This window comes from Labeo rohita, chromosome 17, assembly GCF_022985175.1.
Source record: "Labeo rohita strain BAU-BD-2019 chromosome 17, IGBB_LRoh.1.0, whole genome shotgun sequence".
Lineage (NCBI taxonomy): Eukaryota > Metazoa > Chordata > Actinopteri > Cypriniformes > Cyprinidae > Labeo > Labeo rohita.
In genome coordinates this window covers 32,047,049-32,064,087 of record NC_066885.1, presented here as the reverse complement: position 1 = coordinate 32,064,087, position 17,039 = coordinate 32,047,049, and the positions used below count along the sequence as shown (strand labels likewise).

The window sequence follows — 17,039 nt, the reverse complement described above, 5'->3', positions numbered from 1 at the left end:
GTATTCACTAGCCTAATTTGTGTTTTACTTTTAATATAACATTTTATAGCTACTCATTTTTCATTCATGTTCTGTAATACCGTTCAGTTTGAAAGGTTTCTTGTGGATTAAGGAGAACTAAATAGGCTATAATGTTTATAAATGTTTTGTTATATTTATTGGTATTTAATATACATACTGTATAAATTAATGCTATTGTTTGCAAATATAAGGTTAAAAGGTGTTTTCTCTTTCTCGGGGTTCGTTTCTCCGTGTCGTAAACTCTAGGGGCAAGGCTCCTAAATCGGGGTGTGATATTTAAATGACGATTGTTTTTAGCCGCCACATTTATCAAGTACAATCATTTGTACGACGGCATTGGCAGCATACAAATGTTTCGTAAGTTGATTTGTGCACCCAGATCTGCACTCGTTTCTACATTAGATTGATAAATGAGGCCCAATATGTACAGGCAAGCAGATGAACCCAGAATATAAAAAAAGAGTGCCTTCCCATAGATAACCATTATAAAGAAAATGCACTTAATGTGCAATTTAGCGTATTGCATTCATATTTTGTGATTAACTGCAATTTGATCTTTTAATATCACTGCATTAATTTATCAATTATCACACACATAATGCTATAAGCAGCTCTACAGAAGACAACGGTGTCATTATTCAGCTCAGTTTAGTTCAATGTTGATTCAGTTCAGTTCAATAACAGTGTCGATGTTGCATATTTTGCCCTACAGGTCTTCATGACTGAAAACTACCATTAACATGTTTTAAGAAGGTACATGTTGCCCATTTCACATTCACATTAAAGGTGTTTATAGGCCCTATCTTCAGTGTTTAACAGATGTGTAACAGTGTGTTACATTTTTCATGTGTCTGCATTGGCGTCTCGTACCTTAGCTCCTCCAGAACCACTGTGTTGTCATAGGGGCCTACTAGTAACTCTCCCAGGTCCATGTCCTCCCCAGTGGGATGGAAGGTGACCTTGTAGCCCTTCACATCCCCAGGAGCAGGATCCCAGGTCACCCTAAAACTGGTTTTAGTGGGCTCTGAAGTTTGCAGGTTTCTGGGAGCTTTATATAGAGACACTGCAGAGATAATAAAAAGTGTCAAATTAGACAACAAAGAGCACGAACACGTTCACAGTCAAACAGCTTAAACCTAAAAAACTTCTCAAGTGAAGTTGTCAAATATCTGCTATTAACTTACATGTGGTTCCTACTCCTTGTCTTGCTCTACCATCACCAAACTTGTAGACGGGAATGACTGTGATATCATAAGTGGTCTGGGGCTGCAGCCGTCTCAGGACTAAAGTGTTAGTGCCTCCTGGTGCTTTGGAGGCCAACTGGCGTGTATCACCCTGAGGTTTATATGTCACCCTGTAGTTGACAACATTGCCAGGAGCTGGTTGCCATGTCACCCGCATGGTCCTCTCTGTTTCTTCTGAAACCATAAGAACTCTGGCAGCAGCCGACACTGTTGGGGAGATAAATGAAACACAATGTCCAATAAATGTTGGACTGATTCCACCACATTTCCTGGGGGTCGGGAAAACCAAACCATCTGAATAAAGAAAGTTTGTCTGCCAAGATAGTCTTGATCCGACATAGTTCGCGGATCTCCAAACCGGGTGAAACCAGACATGCCGAAATGGTTGTACGTCATGCATAACGCAGACGCTTTGCAATGCTCTGTGCAATGTTCTCTTTTTATGCCGTGACTAGAGTGTTTTTACACAAGAGGGAAAGGAATGAATTGTCCACTTTAATTGTCCTACGGAACATTTTCAGATGGAGAGACCTTTTACAAACTGGGATTTTTATGGGTGGAAAACAACATTTCCAAGTTTTCAAAGAATCCCTGATCCAAAAGGACACCCTGTATTAGTGCTGATATTGAAGGAGGTAAGGAGTAGAGTGATGGCAGACATAAAATGTAGCCACCTGAGCCAGAAGACTGGTTTCGGCTCAACTGCTGGACTTTATAGATGACAGACAATAAATAAACAGCCAGACAGCAGGATAACCAATTACAAATTTACAGCACGCTTAACCAGTTCTAAACTGGAGTGAGTTGCTCCATTAAATAGGAGGATGCAGTAAGTGCTGGAGAGTGTGTTGAAATCCTGCATCCCTTGATAATAGAGAGCATGTGTAAATCATTAAATTAGCCATATGCTACAATAGCCCACAGCAAAGGTATTTCAGAGGAAACGGTGGCAATGACGCAAACCCACGGCAATGACGTTCTGCCCCCATTTGGTGTTGAGCTTATGAAAGGAAATGGAAGTCAGTCTTTCACTTTTTCCACATCAGAATGAACACTGAGACATTTCTGCTTAAGAGCTTTTGTTTCCAACATATTGCAGAGACCATGTCATTATGTTGCAGAGTTTTAAAGCAGACACTAAACTTGATTTTGACACTAAACTTGAAACTTGAGAATTGATTTTAACATTTTCTGAAGAAAATATAAGTGATGCTTGCCTCAAAATGCAAAACTTGGTAGGGTGTTGAGAGTGGGTGCCAAGATGTTCAAATTGCATATTTCAATATGATTACCTGGGTGTTCCAAAGATGCAGTGTCGTTTCAAAATCTCAGCAAAATTTAGCAAACAAAAAAGTGCCTTTGTGTAAATTTTCTAGCAATGTATGAAGTCACTCACTCAGAAGTCAGTTTCAAATGACGCTATCTGTTGATTCACGTGAACAGCTTTAACATGAGTAAAATTTGCTTCACCCTCACTTACAGATTCCTGTTGAAAATTACTGGATTTCTTCTGAAATTTTGATGAGCTAAGGTCAGTGTGACCACACCTGTAGTGACTGCTAAGCAGTTGCTCACTGGTCTGTATGATATTCTGGTCTCTAGTCATGGCTTGGCTGTAAATCTGTGGGATTTTTGTTCTTTCAGCTAAAAAATGTGGTAAGTCTTCATTCATGAGTAAGGCATCATTCATGTCCTCAAAAAATGACTGAACAAAGTTATGTGGCTTCTACATATATTACTTTATTTGCTAGTAGCTGAATTGTGTTGAGTTTCATTTTGAACTTTGTGCACGCTGGTTCAGGGGTGCGTTTCCCAAAAGCATCGTAAGCTAACTATGGTAGTTAGTTCCATTGAAATCTATTGGTAACGACGGAACTTACGACCATAGTAGCTTTCGGGAAACGCACCCCAGATTGGTTGGGCAGATTATTCAGGTTTATGTGCATGTCACTGGAATATTCTGACATTATATACATCATATCAAGTTTTTTTTTTCCCTCTCTGGGGTAGGTTACCTTAGAACGAAAGGCCCACCTCAGACAAACAGAGTGAGGTAAAGAGAGTTTGGTCATATGCTGGATTCATTACGCAGGCGGGAATGGACTTACCATCTGTGGTCTCCTCTCCATGCAGCGGTTCCCCCTCCTTACTGCTGTAGGCAGCATAGACAGAAACCTTGTAGCGGGTCTCTGGTGACAGCCCGTCCAGAACAGTGGTGGTTGTGTCCCCACGGACACTTTTCTCGCCAGCTTCCTCCGAAAAGAGGGATTTCCAGGTGACCCGATAAAGGCGTACATTGCCAGGGGCGGCGGTCCAGGATGCTACAAAACTGCTCTCAGTGACATCGGAAGTAACCAGATTCGTAGGTGAACCAAGCTCTAAATGATTGAGAAAAAAGACACACAAGCTTTAAAAACAGATCATGTTACACGCAAAAACTCATTAAGTTTGGTAACAGATTCACCACACTTCCCTTAAAACAGGCTACACTGGTTAACTGGTCACCCAGCCTGGCCAAGCTGGCTAGGCAGCCATGTTTTAAAGGTTTCTGACACCTTTTCATACTGGATAACACACTTGCCAATCTCCTGATCCAGTTAAAGCCAGTTTGGTCAGGCTTAGATACTAATTAGACCAGCTATGTCCAACAAAATACTGTAGGTGGGTTTAACCAGGCTACATTGGTTAACTTGTATCCCAGTCTGGCCAAGCCTGTTAGACAGGTGTGCCTTGATGGTTTTAAAGGGTTTCTGACAGCTAGTCAGGCTGAGAGCCCTGATGAAAAATTCAGCATAAACCAGCATGAATTCCATGTTGGTCCAGGCTGGTTTATGCTGGTTAGAGCTGGTATAGTTCTTTTGTAACTGATGGACCAGCAGTTCTCAAGCAAAACTGAGATGGAGTAGCTGGTTCTCCTGCTTCCCATACTTGGGACAAGCAAACCAAAAAACAGCATCCCATGCTGGCCCCAGCATGCAAAACATACTTTATGCTGGTGACCAGCAAGGCTGGATTTTCAGCAGGGAGATAAACTTTCTAGGGCAGGCTTGGAGATTGATTAGACCAAATAAGACCAGCAAACATACTGAAGATGGGATTTTTTTAGGTTATCAAAAAAAAAAACAGCTTGTCATAATTTTACAATAGTACATTTTGGATTTGATTTGAAACTGGACTGTTGGGTTAGGGTTAAGTTGATGGGCCTGGCCACTGTTTACTTTCAATAAAGGAGCAGCTTGCACATTCTGCTAAAGTTCTTCTTCAGTATTCCACAGAAGAAAGACTTTTGAGTGAACTACTCCATTCAATGAGCATTTATCTAATCTCCACTAGTCTGTCTTAGACGCCGGTAGCTCGTGATTGCTTTGATTTACTCTGTCAGTAACGCGTACCCTGGAAAACAGCTCTGCAAAAATAATCTCTCTCCCTGCTGCCACACATCTGTCATCACATCTACTTTCCATTGAACACGAAACCTGATCCATTAAACACAGACTGCTAAAACTGCAGATGTAGCTCGTTTTTTTGATCTGTGCCATACCACCTACCTATCTTCTCACACTCTTTCTTTCTCTCAGCAGAAGAGAGGACAGGGACTTGAAATGATATGGAAATGGCGGCATGCTGACAGCATAGTCAGCTAGAATAAACTGCAGTGTGAAACTTCCACAGTAACACCTTTTTCTCTCACCACCCATCATCATGTTCTCCTGACTTTAGGATAGTCACCTGTCTCCCACACATTGAGCTCTGCTGGTCTAAAACAAGCCAAACGGGCCATTTGTCAGTCTGAAACAACAGCCCAAGTCAAAGTGCAATTACCAGGCTCTGCGTCATAGCTCAAAAGGGGGCTAGATATCTCATAGGCCTGGGAGGATAGGGACTGCAAATGACAGGATATCTGCTGAAGAAAATATGTTCCAATTTCTTTCCAGAGAGCGCTCCAAAGTCAAATTCTTCTTAAACGTCTGTACAGGGCTTTTTATGTTGGAATATTTTAGACAGTTGCCAATTCAAAAAAGGATAAAAAAAAATGTAGTTGGGAGGGACAATAAGAAAAGAAGCTAGATTTTTTGATGTTCCAATTAATTTGAGAGCAGTGGTTGCCTGTGTAAAAGCTGAGATGTTGAATGGTTCAGTCATTTTCATACCCACCAGGTGAAAAACCTGATTGCTTAGTAAAGCAGCAACACACACAATTGTATTTGTAGCACCAAGTTATGGACTGAAGTTTAGCAGTTAATAGTTTAAGGATGTGTTCAAATCACTTAGCCAACAATGATGCATGCCTTAGCGAACTCCAGTAACTAATTCAAGATGAAACAGACATAGAATTCAGGACTATGTGCCAGCTTGTCTGGATCTGAAGTTGTTTCTACATCCAGCATAGAGGTCTGATTTTACTGACAGAGCGCAGAAGAGAGCAGATCATATGTTAATGTCTTCTGCAGGCTGCTTTTGATTATTAAAATGCAGACAAATTGCCAATGCCAGGCACTGCAGCGCACGTTTACTCAGAAAGCACATGCTATTAATGATTATTCACTCGTGGTTTTGCAATGACAGAAAATGTAGCCGCTAAACAGAGATGCAACAGTGCGATATCGTGCATGCGTTTATTAATGCTGTCCTGATACTGTTATGTGTTGAGGCCAGATTAAAACCAGGCTTCTTTTGGACCTTCACATATGCTGTTTTTCCTTCTTTGATCCTTGTTTTAGTGCTCCATCCAAGCAAAATGTTGATGTTAACTGGGAACAGGAGTTCTAGCACTAATGTGACTATCATCCTGAATTATTTCACGTTGGAAAAGTTTGGAGTTCCTGCAAACAAGACAAATTTTCCAATGCCTATTCCCCAAAGGTCTGACCACCTCGTGCATATTAAGTGATTTTTTTGTGTTTATTTCAATAGAACAATTCCAGGGTAGGCAGGAGGCAGTGGGGAACAGGGTCAGAAAACATGAACTTTCCCGCTCTGATTGACCTCTCATGCATATTACAGGCATATTCATTCTCAGTCAGGACTGAGGGACATCACAAACAATAGCCCTCCTAAACAATCAACTACTGGCAAAATACCCTGCTGAAAAATCCACCATAAACCAGCATGGATTCCAAGCTGGTCCAGGCTGGTATAGAGCTGGTTTATGTTGTTTAGTGCTGGTGTAGTGCTGGTCCAGGCTGGTATAAAAGTTTGTGGACCAGCAACAAGCATCCAATGCTGGTCACCGCATGCAAAACATACCTTATGCTGGTAACTAGCAATGCTGGATTTTTCAGCAGGGTATATAGTAGTCAACATTTGAAGTGGATCAAAAAAGTTCCTCAAAGTTGTCCTAAGACAAGAACAGGTATTGTTTTGGTTTTAGGGCAACTTTGATGAAAAGTTTTGATCCACTTCAAATGTTGACTACTGTATACTGTAGTATACTATAGTATATAAGCATGTTATATGTTGCTACATTTTCTTTGTGTAGTCGCAGTTTTTAAGAGCAGGGGCTGCATCAAACCAGCCAAACCTTGAGCCCCTGATCATGAGTGCCAACTTTAGCTAAACAGAGAATTAACTACATCATGAACAATTTAGCACCACTTTCCACTGATTTCCTCTTTGTAGCTGCTTCATGTAGACTTTATCCAATTCAGGCCCTGGATCTAATTTCTAGTTCTTCTCACCCGTGCCCACAGTCAGAAAAAGCAAACTCTGTCACAGACTGAGTGGAATAAAGAATGACACATCTGAGAAATCAATCTTTAAGAGGTAATAAACCAACGGGGTGGCCACAAACTGAGAACACACTGGTACTGAACATCCTGAACGTGATTTTAAGTAACTGCCATACAAAGCTGACGAAAACTTCTCAAATAATCTAGCGTGACTTACACTTGGATAATTTCAAATAGCACTCTGATTAAGCTTTGCAAAATTTGCCTGGGATCCAAGTGGACAGTACCTAATGAGAAAATGAGGTCTGTCCACTCTCTTCTCACGGAATTCAACTCGTTTTCAGTAAAACAGGGCAGAAGTTTTGGATAAGAGACATAAACTGGTGCTGGCAATGATTCTGCAGCCCAAGCCCATTTTCCACAAAAATCATGAGACAAAACTCATGCTGACTGCAACCACTTTCACCAGATGTTAAAAGACCCCTGGAGAAAACTGGCGGATTTAGAAAAACAAGTTTACATTTTTTGCATTAAGAAGATATGAATTCATCAACTGTGATGGCATTTTTAACAGTTTAGTTCAGTCGGCTGAAGAGGATTCTCATCCTCATAATGAGCTGATCGGTTTCTAAAGTTCTTGTTTAAGGTCACTTCCTAAATGCCTTGACTGGGTTTGGCCCCACAGTGCACTTTTCTGGAGGCTAGGGGCAACTAAAACAAAGAAAGCTGTGTTATGCTCCAGGATATGAAGTTTAACACAGCTCAGTTTGGAAACGCCTTGTCATCAGCCAAAAATTAGTCACATTTTTCCTTTAGCTCTTTGTTGGAAGGTGGTATGAGTCAGCATACATAATGACAAGCTTCTGAAATATGTGATTTTGTATAATGAGCGGAGGACAGTCATTAGTTGTTCCGGTTGGATGCTGTAATCGGTAATTTTAATATGACACTGCTTGAAATACATCCAAAGAAAGACGTTCAGGATGTATTGGGCATTTATGGCAGATACGTTAAGGCTAAAAACTTTGAATGAAATTGTTTGGCAGTGGCTAACATTAAACAAGCCCACAAGTTAATGGTAGTTCTGACATGCTTTCCATCAAGAGAATATTGAGAGAGACATGTGCTTTACGTTTTGCGAAAGCAAAAAAGGAAGCGTTTTTTATGTGGACGAAAACTGGCTCCTAGTGGTCTGAGACCACTCTTATTAGACGTACAGTAATAGGACACAAATAACTAGCAATCACTTAAAATCTTGCACAGCATCAAAACAGTATGTAATCTATATATTGACATGATGTGGTTTTTAAATGAGTAACTTTGGAAAAGTAGGACAAAACTATACACTGTATGATTTAAGTTAAAAACCCCAAATTCTGATTGCTAGACCATGGTTAGACACTAGAAAAGATTTCTCCAAACCAACATCTTCTGAGGTTTTGTTTCCATTCACTCTTCTTGCAATGCCAAGCATGAGTGAGGACATTTTCACAAGCTCAGCTAATTCATCTGCTTCCCACACGCCAAATGCATAAACCCAGAGCGTCGGGGAATCTACACAGTGAGATCTGTCATTAGATGACATCTAAAAGGTCATCCATTTGGTTCCCAAAATTACGGAGTGCACTTCACACTGACAGACAACACCGAATGTCTTTCAAGTACATCTGTTCTCTGTTAAGAGTGTGATACAGAAACGTGCGAAGAGACAATTAGGGTAGCAGAGGGCCCCGTCTAAAAAACATCGAAATGAACAGCTTTCCTTGAACACTTTGCCATAAAGTTCTATATCTGAAAATATTTGGGAATTATCAGAATTTGACATTCTCACAGTAGCCAAACTGCCTATAAGTTATCTATGATTGAAAAAGTAGTGTAGGTCAATCACTGGTGCAGACTGCTATCTGGGTGTCATAAACCATCCATCACCCATCTATTTCCAGTGTACTGAAGACGGATAAATTGCTTTGTAGATAGCACAAGCTTCAAATGTAAACCTCAAGTCTCCTTACCTTCCAGAGTGGTGCCTGTTCCCATAAGCGGCGCTCCGAGGCCAGAGGTGTAACGGGCACTAACGAACAGCTCATACTCGGTGTCCGGCAACAGATTTTTCAGCAAAGCAGTTGTTGTGTCTCCCTTAACAAACAGTTCTTTCTTTTCCCCACCGTCAGGTTTGTAGGCCACATTATACTGAAGCACATTGCCTGGAGCGGCCCGCCATGAGACCCTCATGCTGGACACGGTCTCGTTGAAGACCCTCAGGTCACGTGGAGAGCCCCGAACTGAGAGAGAATAACAAATATGGGATTCATTTACTTGTTTTAGAATTTCAAGGGAAAAGAACAAAACTTCCAACAGTGCTGACCTTCTTTGGTGGTGCCCTCGGTGTCCATGGAGGGACCCATTCCACTGGCATATTCAGCGTACACTGTGACACGGTAGGTTGTGACGGGTAGCAGTTCGTAGAGCACAGTGGTGACCTGACTCCCATCAGTCTCTGCTTCCAGTTTATCTCCTCCACCCACAGGCTCATACAACAGTCTGTACCTCAGCACTGTTCCTGGAGCAGCTTTCCACGACACGCGGAAGCTGTCTACGGTCTCGTCGCTCACCACAAGGTTACGGACAGAGCCTAATTCTGAATTGTAAGAGAGGTGTATGTTAGCAGTCATATGCAAAAAAGCTGTATATGTCAGTGATAAACAACTTTGACTATGATTAAATACCTTCTAAAGTCGTCTCCTCGCCTATCAAAGGAAAACTGTCTCCTTTATCATACTGGGCGATGACATTAACCTCATAGGTGGTCAGGGGTGTGAGATTGGGCAAAATCGTACTGCTGGTGTCATGAGGAACCACCAAAGAGATGTAGTCTCCAGTTATGTCAGCCGCTGGTCTGAAACGGACCAGAAAAGAGATAACATCCTCTCCATCAGAAGTCCATGACGTCCTGAAGCTTCTGGAGGTGACCTCAGAGAAACTTAGCGACTTTGGTGGAACCAAACCTGTATGATAGAATACAGCACTGTAAGTTAAAAGCAAAAAAAAGTTTTTTTACAATGTATATTTTCTTTAAAGTTTATAATCTGTCTTTCTATGCTTTAAGTTTGGTCTTGCTTGCGAATTTGCTCCAGGAGAAGACATGAATAAACACAATAAATATGTGATGTTGATCATTTTTTGTTCTTAATGTTTAGTATGTCTAATCTGCCCTGTTTCCAGAACCTAGTATTTCCATAACTATTTGTGTTATGAAACCATATCAGTGGCCGTCCCAAGCAGGGTGTGTTCTTGGATCATCTTCTGTTGATCCTGGAACAACATTCCCATCAAACAAACATAGTCTGAACCCTATGCTTAACTAACTTCCCAGAGTAAGCAGCTTATCAGAGGGAATAGACAGGCTGATAAGACTGTTGTTCAAATCCCTAACCCCAGCTATAACCTTAACACTTTCTTCATTCCTAAAATGCTATTGGTTGATAAGAATGTTATTCCAGGTCCATCAAGGCTGTTGCTCCAGGAACATGTCCTATTTGGTCGCTTACATGGTAAGCTATCCATACATCTCACTCACATAAACATGAACAGAAATTAGACACAAAAAAAGGTGAAACATACTTCTTTTCTTGATGTTATGGAGCTCCTGCTCAATTCTTAGGCAGATGGATGTGGTTAGTTCCTTAGAGATGCGCTGAAAAGAGTCAAAGTCTTCCACCTCAAACACATGGTTATCAGCAGGAGCATTGGCAATTGCCTCCAGCTCGGAGCGCACGGCGTCCTTGACTCCCACTGCGAAAATCTCCACTTCTGTATCTCTTAGTTTGTTCGCAGGGTCTTTGAAAGAATCCGAAGACTTGCCATCTGTGATGAGCACCATGACTCGGGGCACGTTACCACGAGCGCCACGGGATGGAACGAAGATCTTTTCCCTTACGTAGGTCATGGCCTTGCCAGTGTTGGTGGAGCCTCCACGGTAGGGGAAGGTGCTGACTGCCTTGAGCACAGCTGCAATGTCATGGTGCTTGTTCAGGGCAAACTCGGTGTGAGGATCCCTGCTGTACTGAACCAAGCTGATCTGCACTTTGTTGGGTCCGATGTCAAAAGAACTGACAAGCACTTCAAGAAAGGATCTAACTTTAGCAAAGTTAGCCAGTCCTATACTGTACGAGCCATCAACCAGAAGGACAATATCAGCTTGGACCTCAACCTCTAGGGAGCACTCTACAGTGGACAAAACACAAGATGTAGTTATTTTTTACAAATTGCACTTTGAGAGTACACAGATAAACTATGGATAGGGTGGAACTATGAAATGTCTGGAATACACTATGATTATTGCAATAGTTTACAGATTTGGGCTGGCAACCAGAAGGTTGCTGATTCGATTCCCACAAGAAGGTGATCCATGAACAGTTACCACTGCATTCTTGATCAAGAAATAATTTGCGCTCAAATCTCTTTCACACCTTCACACCTTGTTGGAATAATTGGAATCATGCATGAAATTAGTTGTTAGCATCTTACCTGTAGACACCTTCACAGGCTGCGTTTTCTCGGTGACAACTAGCGGCTTACTAGGGGTCAGACCTTTAAGGGCAAACAGACTGATCTCATACTCTGTCTCAGGAGACAGGTCTCTGACATTGGCCACGGAGAATGTGGGCCCTGTGTAGAGCTCCTGCTTCTTGGCGCCAGAAATGATGGGGAACACCTGGAGCTTATAGCCTGTGATGTCACCAGGAGACGCATCCCATGCAATTCTCATGGATTTGGAGGAGACATCAGTTACTCTGAGGTCTGAAGCTGGTTCAACAACTAGTGAAAAAAGAATAGATGTTTATGATTTATAAATCTTCCGTGAATTTAGCTAGATCATGTGTGCATGGTCAGTACCTTCCTCTCCACTTGTAAGGACATTTAGCTGCTCCTCCACACCAGAGCACACCTGAGTGATGAGCTCCTTCTGCACCTGATTGATCATGTCGAAGTTTGGAACGTTATAGATATGCTTGTTGTGAGGAGTGGAGGCCATCTCCTTCAACTCATCCTCATCTGCTCCTTTGATACCTGAAGACATAAACTGTGGCTTGAAATAGGCTTCAATACAGTTTTGGATCAGAAACATGTTAAACAGATGTTTAGACACATACCCAGAACAAAGATCTCTACTCCAATGTTCCTCAGCCGTTCGGCATACTCTCCTACTGGGTCTTGTGACTTTCCATCTGTGATGACCATGGCTATTTTTGGGAAGCTTTTCCTGGATCCAGCCGCCTCAGTGAAGGTGTTTTTTACCAAATAGTCCATTGCATCACCTGGTTGAGTGTAAGAAACCAAGATACAAATTTATTCATGTGGATGATTATTTTGGAAAGGTTGGTACTCTTTTCATGTTTGAAAATTAGGTGAGGTATAATTTTGTGAGCAATTTTGCCAAGAAGGGGGGGGGGGGTTTCCTACATTACCTACATGTTACCGCATGAGAGATTGATAAGAATGCTGTTCACACTCCAAGCCAAACCCAATTCCTTACAACATTCACAATCTCCAAACTCTGATTAGATGATCAGTGTTGACTAGGGTTGTTCCAGGACCAACAAGGATGTTAATACAGAAACAAGTCCTAATTATTGTATAGTAAATCTTAACTCTTTTACACACCTGTCATGGTATTACCACCCTTGTAGGGCAGATTTTTAATGGCTCGTAGGACATCAGGCCGTCTGTAATACTGGTTCAGGTTGAACTCTGTCCTGGTATCTGAGCTGTACTGTACCACAGCCACTCTGGTCTTATCCTCTCCAATGTCAAAAGCTCCTGCCATGGCCCAAATAAAACTCCGGATGAATTTAAAGTTTTCTCTTCCCACGCTCCAAGAGCCATCCACCAGGAAAACCAGGTCCGTGACAGCACTCACTGAACACTCTGCGGGAGTGAAGAGGCATTAGAGAAAGCATTGTAACAGTCTGCTATGGATCTGCTACAATCTTTGTCATTTTACATATTTGTTTTGACACATTAATGGACAAAACATGCTGTTGTTTACAAAAGCAGTCTATTTACGCATTTGTTTATGCAAGTTCACAATTTTTAATGACCCCTAGAAAAAAAATGTTAACTCTTCTGCATGTTTCCTTCAACATTTCCCAACAAAAATGATGCTTTCAAAGCAATGGAAACTTTCAATATACTTAATTCTGTACTTTAGACATGATGCCAAAACTTTACTGAGAAATGTACATCTTGAGAGCTGGTTTTCTGGAATTTCAGTTGGATTTGTTTTGGCACCGGTACTGACAAGAAATAGAATTGGGTCAGGACTGTAATCCTTTCCACTAGTTTAAAATGTGATGTCTGAGTGGGTAAGAGTCAATGAATGAGGCTAAAAAGGCCCAGAGCCCTACTCTGCGTTATAACAGCCACTGCTAACAGTACAACGCAAAATGTTTTATGAGCTCTGATTATATTTTAATGCTTTTAATTAAAGGCAATTTTTACACTGCCAACCACAGCCCTGAGCAATCTTTCTTTTTGCGAGTAGTAACAAGTCTACAATGGTCGAATGAAGTTTAAAGGAAAAATGTGATCTAATACATTGCATATAAAATTCCATTTCATAGATGACAAGAAGAAAAACTAACATCTGGAATGATGAAGAAATGGTTTGATTGAATATACTCACTGACAGCCTCTGACGGTGGCTTTCTTGTTCCACTTGTGTTGCTGGATTGAACTGCAATAGGAGAAGAAGCCAGGTCAATGTCTCACAATGTCTCACAAGCTTACAATTCCTTTTGGCAAATGGATTTATCAAAAATAACAATCAACAACACCTCATTTGTAGCAATTTCACACAATGCTGCTTGCCCATGCAAAACTTCACCATTGTAGTGTGTTGTGGTGGTTGAAAAGGTATTTCACACCAGGGTTTAAAGGAGAAGTCCACTTCCAGAACAACAATTCACAAATAATTTACCCATCCCCTTGTCATCCAAGATGTTCATGTCTTTCTGTCTTCAGTCATAAAGAAATTATGGTTTTTGAGGAAAGCATTTCAGGATTTTTCTCCACATAATGGACTTCATTGGTGCCCCAATTCTGAACTTCCAAAATGTAGTTTAAATGCAGCTTCAAAGGGCTCTAAATGATCCCAGCCGAGGAAGAAGTGTCTTATCTAGCGAAACGATCTGTCATTTTTTCGGAAAATAAAAAATGGTATAATTTTTAAGCACAAAAGCTCCTGTAGCACAGGCTCTGGGACGACGCTTCATGACGCTGCATACTACTGAATGACGTCGAAAGGTCACACAGAACTGTAGACCCAGTGTTTACAAAGTGAACCCGCAAAGATAGAAAGTGCAAGTAAGTCAAACACTGTTTATAAACAAAAAGGTACAATGATCTCAGATGATTCTGAAGTTGTAGGAGAAAATAAGATGGAGTTTTTCGCCATTCTCTACCTTTCTGAGCCGAAGTACACAGACAATGAACTTAGACTTGATTCGTAGTAGTGATGGGAAGTTCGGATCATTTTACCGACTCCTTTGAGACCTTTGAGTCTCGTTCAGAAAAATGAACAAATCTTTTTTCAAATCATTTCGTTCATTTTAGCAAAATATAATTAAAATGTTATGCGTTACGTCCCTAACACATCTATTGCTTACACAAACGTTGATCACACTACAAACAAGACAAAACTATAATGCTAGAAAGAGAAAATATTAATTCATTGTTTACCTGGGTCTTTAGTCTATGATTAGCTCATCTCACCTCTTATCTGACAAATTTTCGGGTTTGAGTCATTCGTTCATCACGTGACAGCTCCATAAACTTAACCAATGAAGTGTGAGCCGGAAAAAGAATTGATTAGTTCATCTCTCGAGTCTTCGGGTTCGAGTCATTCGTTTATCACGTGACAGCCCCATAAGATGAACGAACGACTCGAAAAACCGAAGACTCGAAATAGGTGAACTAATTCCAGTACAGAATCTAATAGGATGTTGTGCATGCACGACTGAATGAATCACTCCCCGAGACGACTCATTCTTCCCGAGTCACACTGAAGATTCGTTCAAAAGAACGACCGATCACTAATTCGTAGCATTGTGGACACGCATCCCAGAGCTTTTGTGCTTGAAAAGTATACAATTTAAATTTTTCGGAAAAAATAACCAATCGTTTCACTAGATAAGACCCTTCTTCCTCGGCTGGGATCGTTTAGAGCCCTTTGAAGCTGCATTTAAACTACATTTTGGAAGTTCAAAATCGGGGCAAAAATCCTGAAATGCTTTCCTCAAAAAACATAATTTCTTCACGACTGAAGACAGAAAGACATGAACATCTTGGATGACAAGGGAGTGAGTAAATTATTTGTAAATTGTTGTTTTGGAAGTGGAGTTCTCCTTTAATACATGAACAAATGCCATGACGGTTGCTTGCCTTTGCAAACAAAACTAATAAGAACAAGACATTGAAGATGCCTGGTATGCACTTACTTGTTATTTGTCCAAGGATAGGGATACTTTCTTCCGCACCATCATATGAATTGATTGACACCGAATAGTCCACATCTGGAGTTAAATCCGTGATTGATGTGTTTGTGGCCGAGGCAGGAAGACTGAAATCTTTAGAATCATCTGGAACAGATAATGACATATCAAGTCACTCAAAGCTGATCAAAAAACATGCAGATGATGTGAAACGTGCAGCTGTTGACATTACTCACCTGTATCTGATATTACTTGTATTCTGTAGCCCTGTATCCGAGACGGAGGCCTCCTCCATGACATATGCACTGTGTTTTCATTTAGGATTTTAAATTTCAAGTCTGAAGGAGGCTCCACTGCAAACAAGAGGTTAACAGAGTCAAGACCAATGAGAGACTGCCATATCTGAATGAATAAGACATTTTGAAGAAACATTAGATGATTTTAACAAACCCAACGACAAACACTTCAGGTCTGAAGTTTAGTTGTTTATTGTTGGGCAAGACAAACAGAACCAAGAGTAAAGGTGACAAAACACAACATGAGAGAGTGACGGAAGCCATTTCGGTTCAAATGGCCTTTTCTTGAGTTGCATAACCCAGAATCTCATGGTCTGCAGCTCAAGCAGAGAAGATCTAAACACATTTCAAGACCTATCACAAACAAATGTCATCGCCAATCCATGTGCAGACAACCATCCAATACATGCTGAATGCAATCAATACAAGGCATGCCCGTTCACTGGAAACAGAACTCTGGTGACAAAAAATAAATCAAATCAAGACAATGTTTCCATTCCCAAGATATTGATTATACAATGGAATCAAGTTTTCAAGATGTCAAAGATGTCCAGATGGCTCTGTCAGGAGTAAAGAAAAAAATACATATATGCTATATATACGCTTTGTATATACACATATATTCCAGTACTAGGCTTGAGTACTAACAAGTTTTACACGTAAGGCACGTATCCATTGCAAATCTCATAAAAAGAATACACAACTTGTCGTGACAGACTTTTGTGTAGTTCCTTTTCATACAGAAGGTGAACGTGACAAGACAACACTCCTAATTGAGAAGTGTAAAGGAAAATGTACAGCACAAAAAATAAATAAAAATCACGCATATATGAGTAGAAAATCGATCCGCATTCGTCTGGTTGTCAAAGTGTCATGCATATGTACATAGGTAAACAACTTATTACACTGTTTCCATGTACACAAAGGACAACACAACAAATGTATTTCAAAATGATATTCTGTCATAGACATTATTGACATGCAGCCTACATCAAACCATCGTGGATCATTTCAGCAGGCGGCAATCTAACGATGATGAGATGTCCACTTAGGTACCCAACATCCATTTTACATCTACATGCATGAATGCTTATGACTGATGTAAATATCTGCTGTCAGAATAATGTCTTGAATGCAAAGAATGCTTAGGAAAAAAAGCAGATACCACCCAAAATGCAAACAACAAAATGATAAAATGATATTAAACATGCTTAATATTACAGAAATGAATTAGTGTATTTAACCAGTGCAGCTTGCGATATCACACTCTTAGAAATAAGGGTTCCAAGATGGCCGTAGAAGAACCATTTTTGGTTC

The 17,039-nt window shown here is 40.8% G+C and overlaps 1 protein-coding gene across 5 annotated transcripts in view; it reads right to left on the bottom strand.

The window, feature by feature from the left end:
• The window catches only part of col12a1a (collagen, type XII, alpha 1a), a 75,036-nt gene that overhangs the window by 54,472 nt on the left and 3,525 nt on the right, over positions 1-17,039 (bottom strand). For 4 of the 5 annotated variants that reach the window (XM_051132909.1, XM_051132904.1, XM_051132905.1 and 1 more), the window contains exons 3-16: positions 15,663-15,779; positions 15,433-15,573; positions 13,620-13,670; positions 12,599-12,862; positions 12,088-12,252; positions 11,831-12,004; positions 11,462-11,752; positions 10,556-11,158; positions 9,661-9,939; positions 9,300-9,572; positions 8,947-9,216; positions 3,374-3,643; positions 1,206-1,472; positions 892-1,084 (exon numbers count right to left, since the gene is read on the bottom strand). The exons of the other annotated variant lie outside the window; for it this stretch is intronic. In XM_051132909.1, the coding sequence (XP_050988866.1) occupies positions 892-1,084; positions 1,206-1,472; positions 3,374-3,643; positions 8,947-9,216; positions 9,300-9,572; positions 9,661-9,939; positions 10,556-11,158; positions 11,462-11,752; positions 11,831-12,004; positions 12,088-12,252; positions 12,599-12,862; positions 13,620-13,670; positions 15,433-15,573; positions 15,663-15,779 (3,358 nt within the window). The remainder of the gene's footprint in view (positions 1-891; positions 1,085-1,205; positions 1,473-3,373; positions 3,644-8,946; positions 9,217-9,299; positions 9,573-9,660; positions 9,940-10,555; positions 11,159-11,461; positions 11,753-11,830; positions 12,005-12,087; positions 12,253-12,598; positions 12,863-13,619; positions 13,671-15,432; positions 15,574-15,662; positions 15,780-17,039) is intronic. 5 annotated transcript variants of the gene reach the window in all.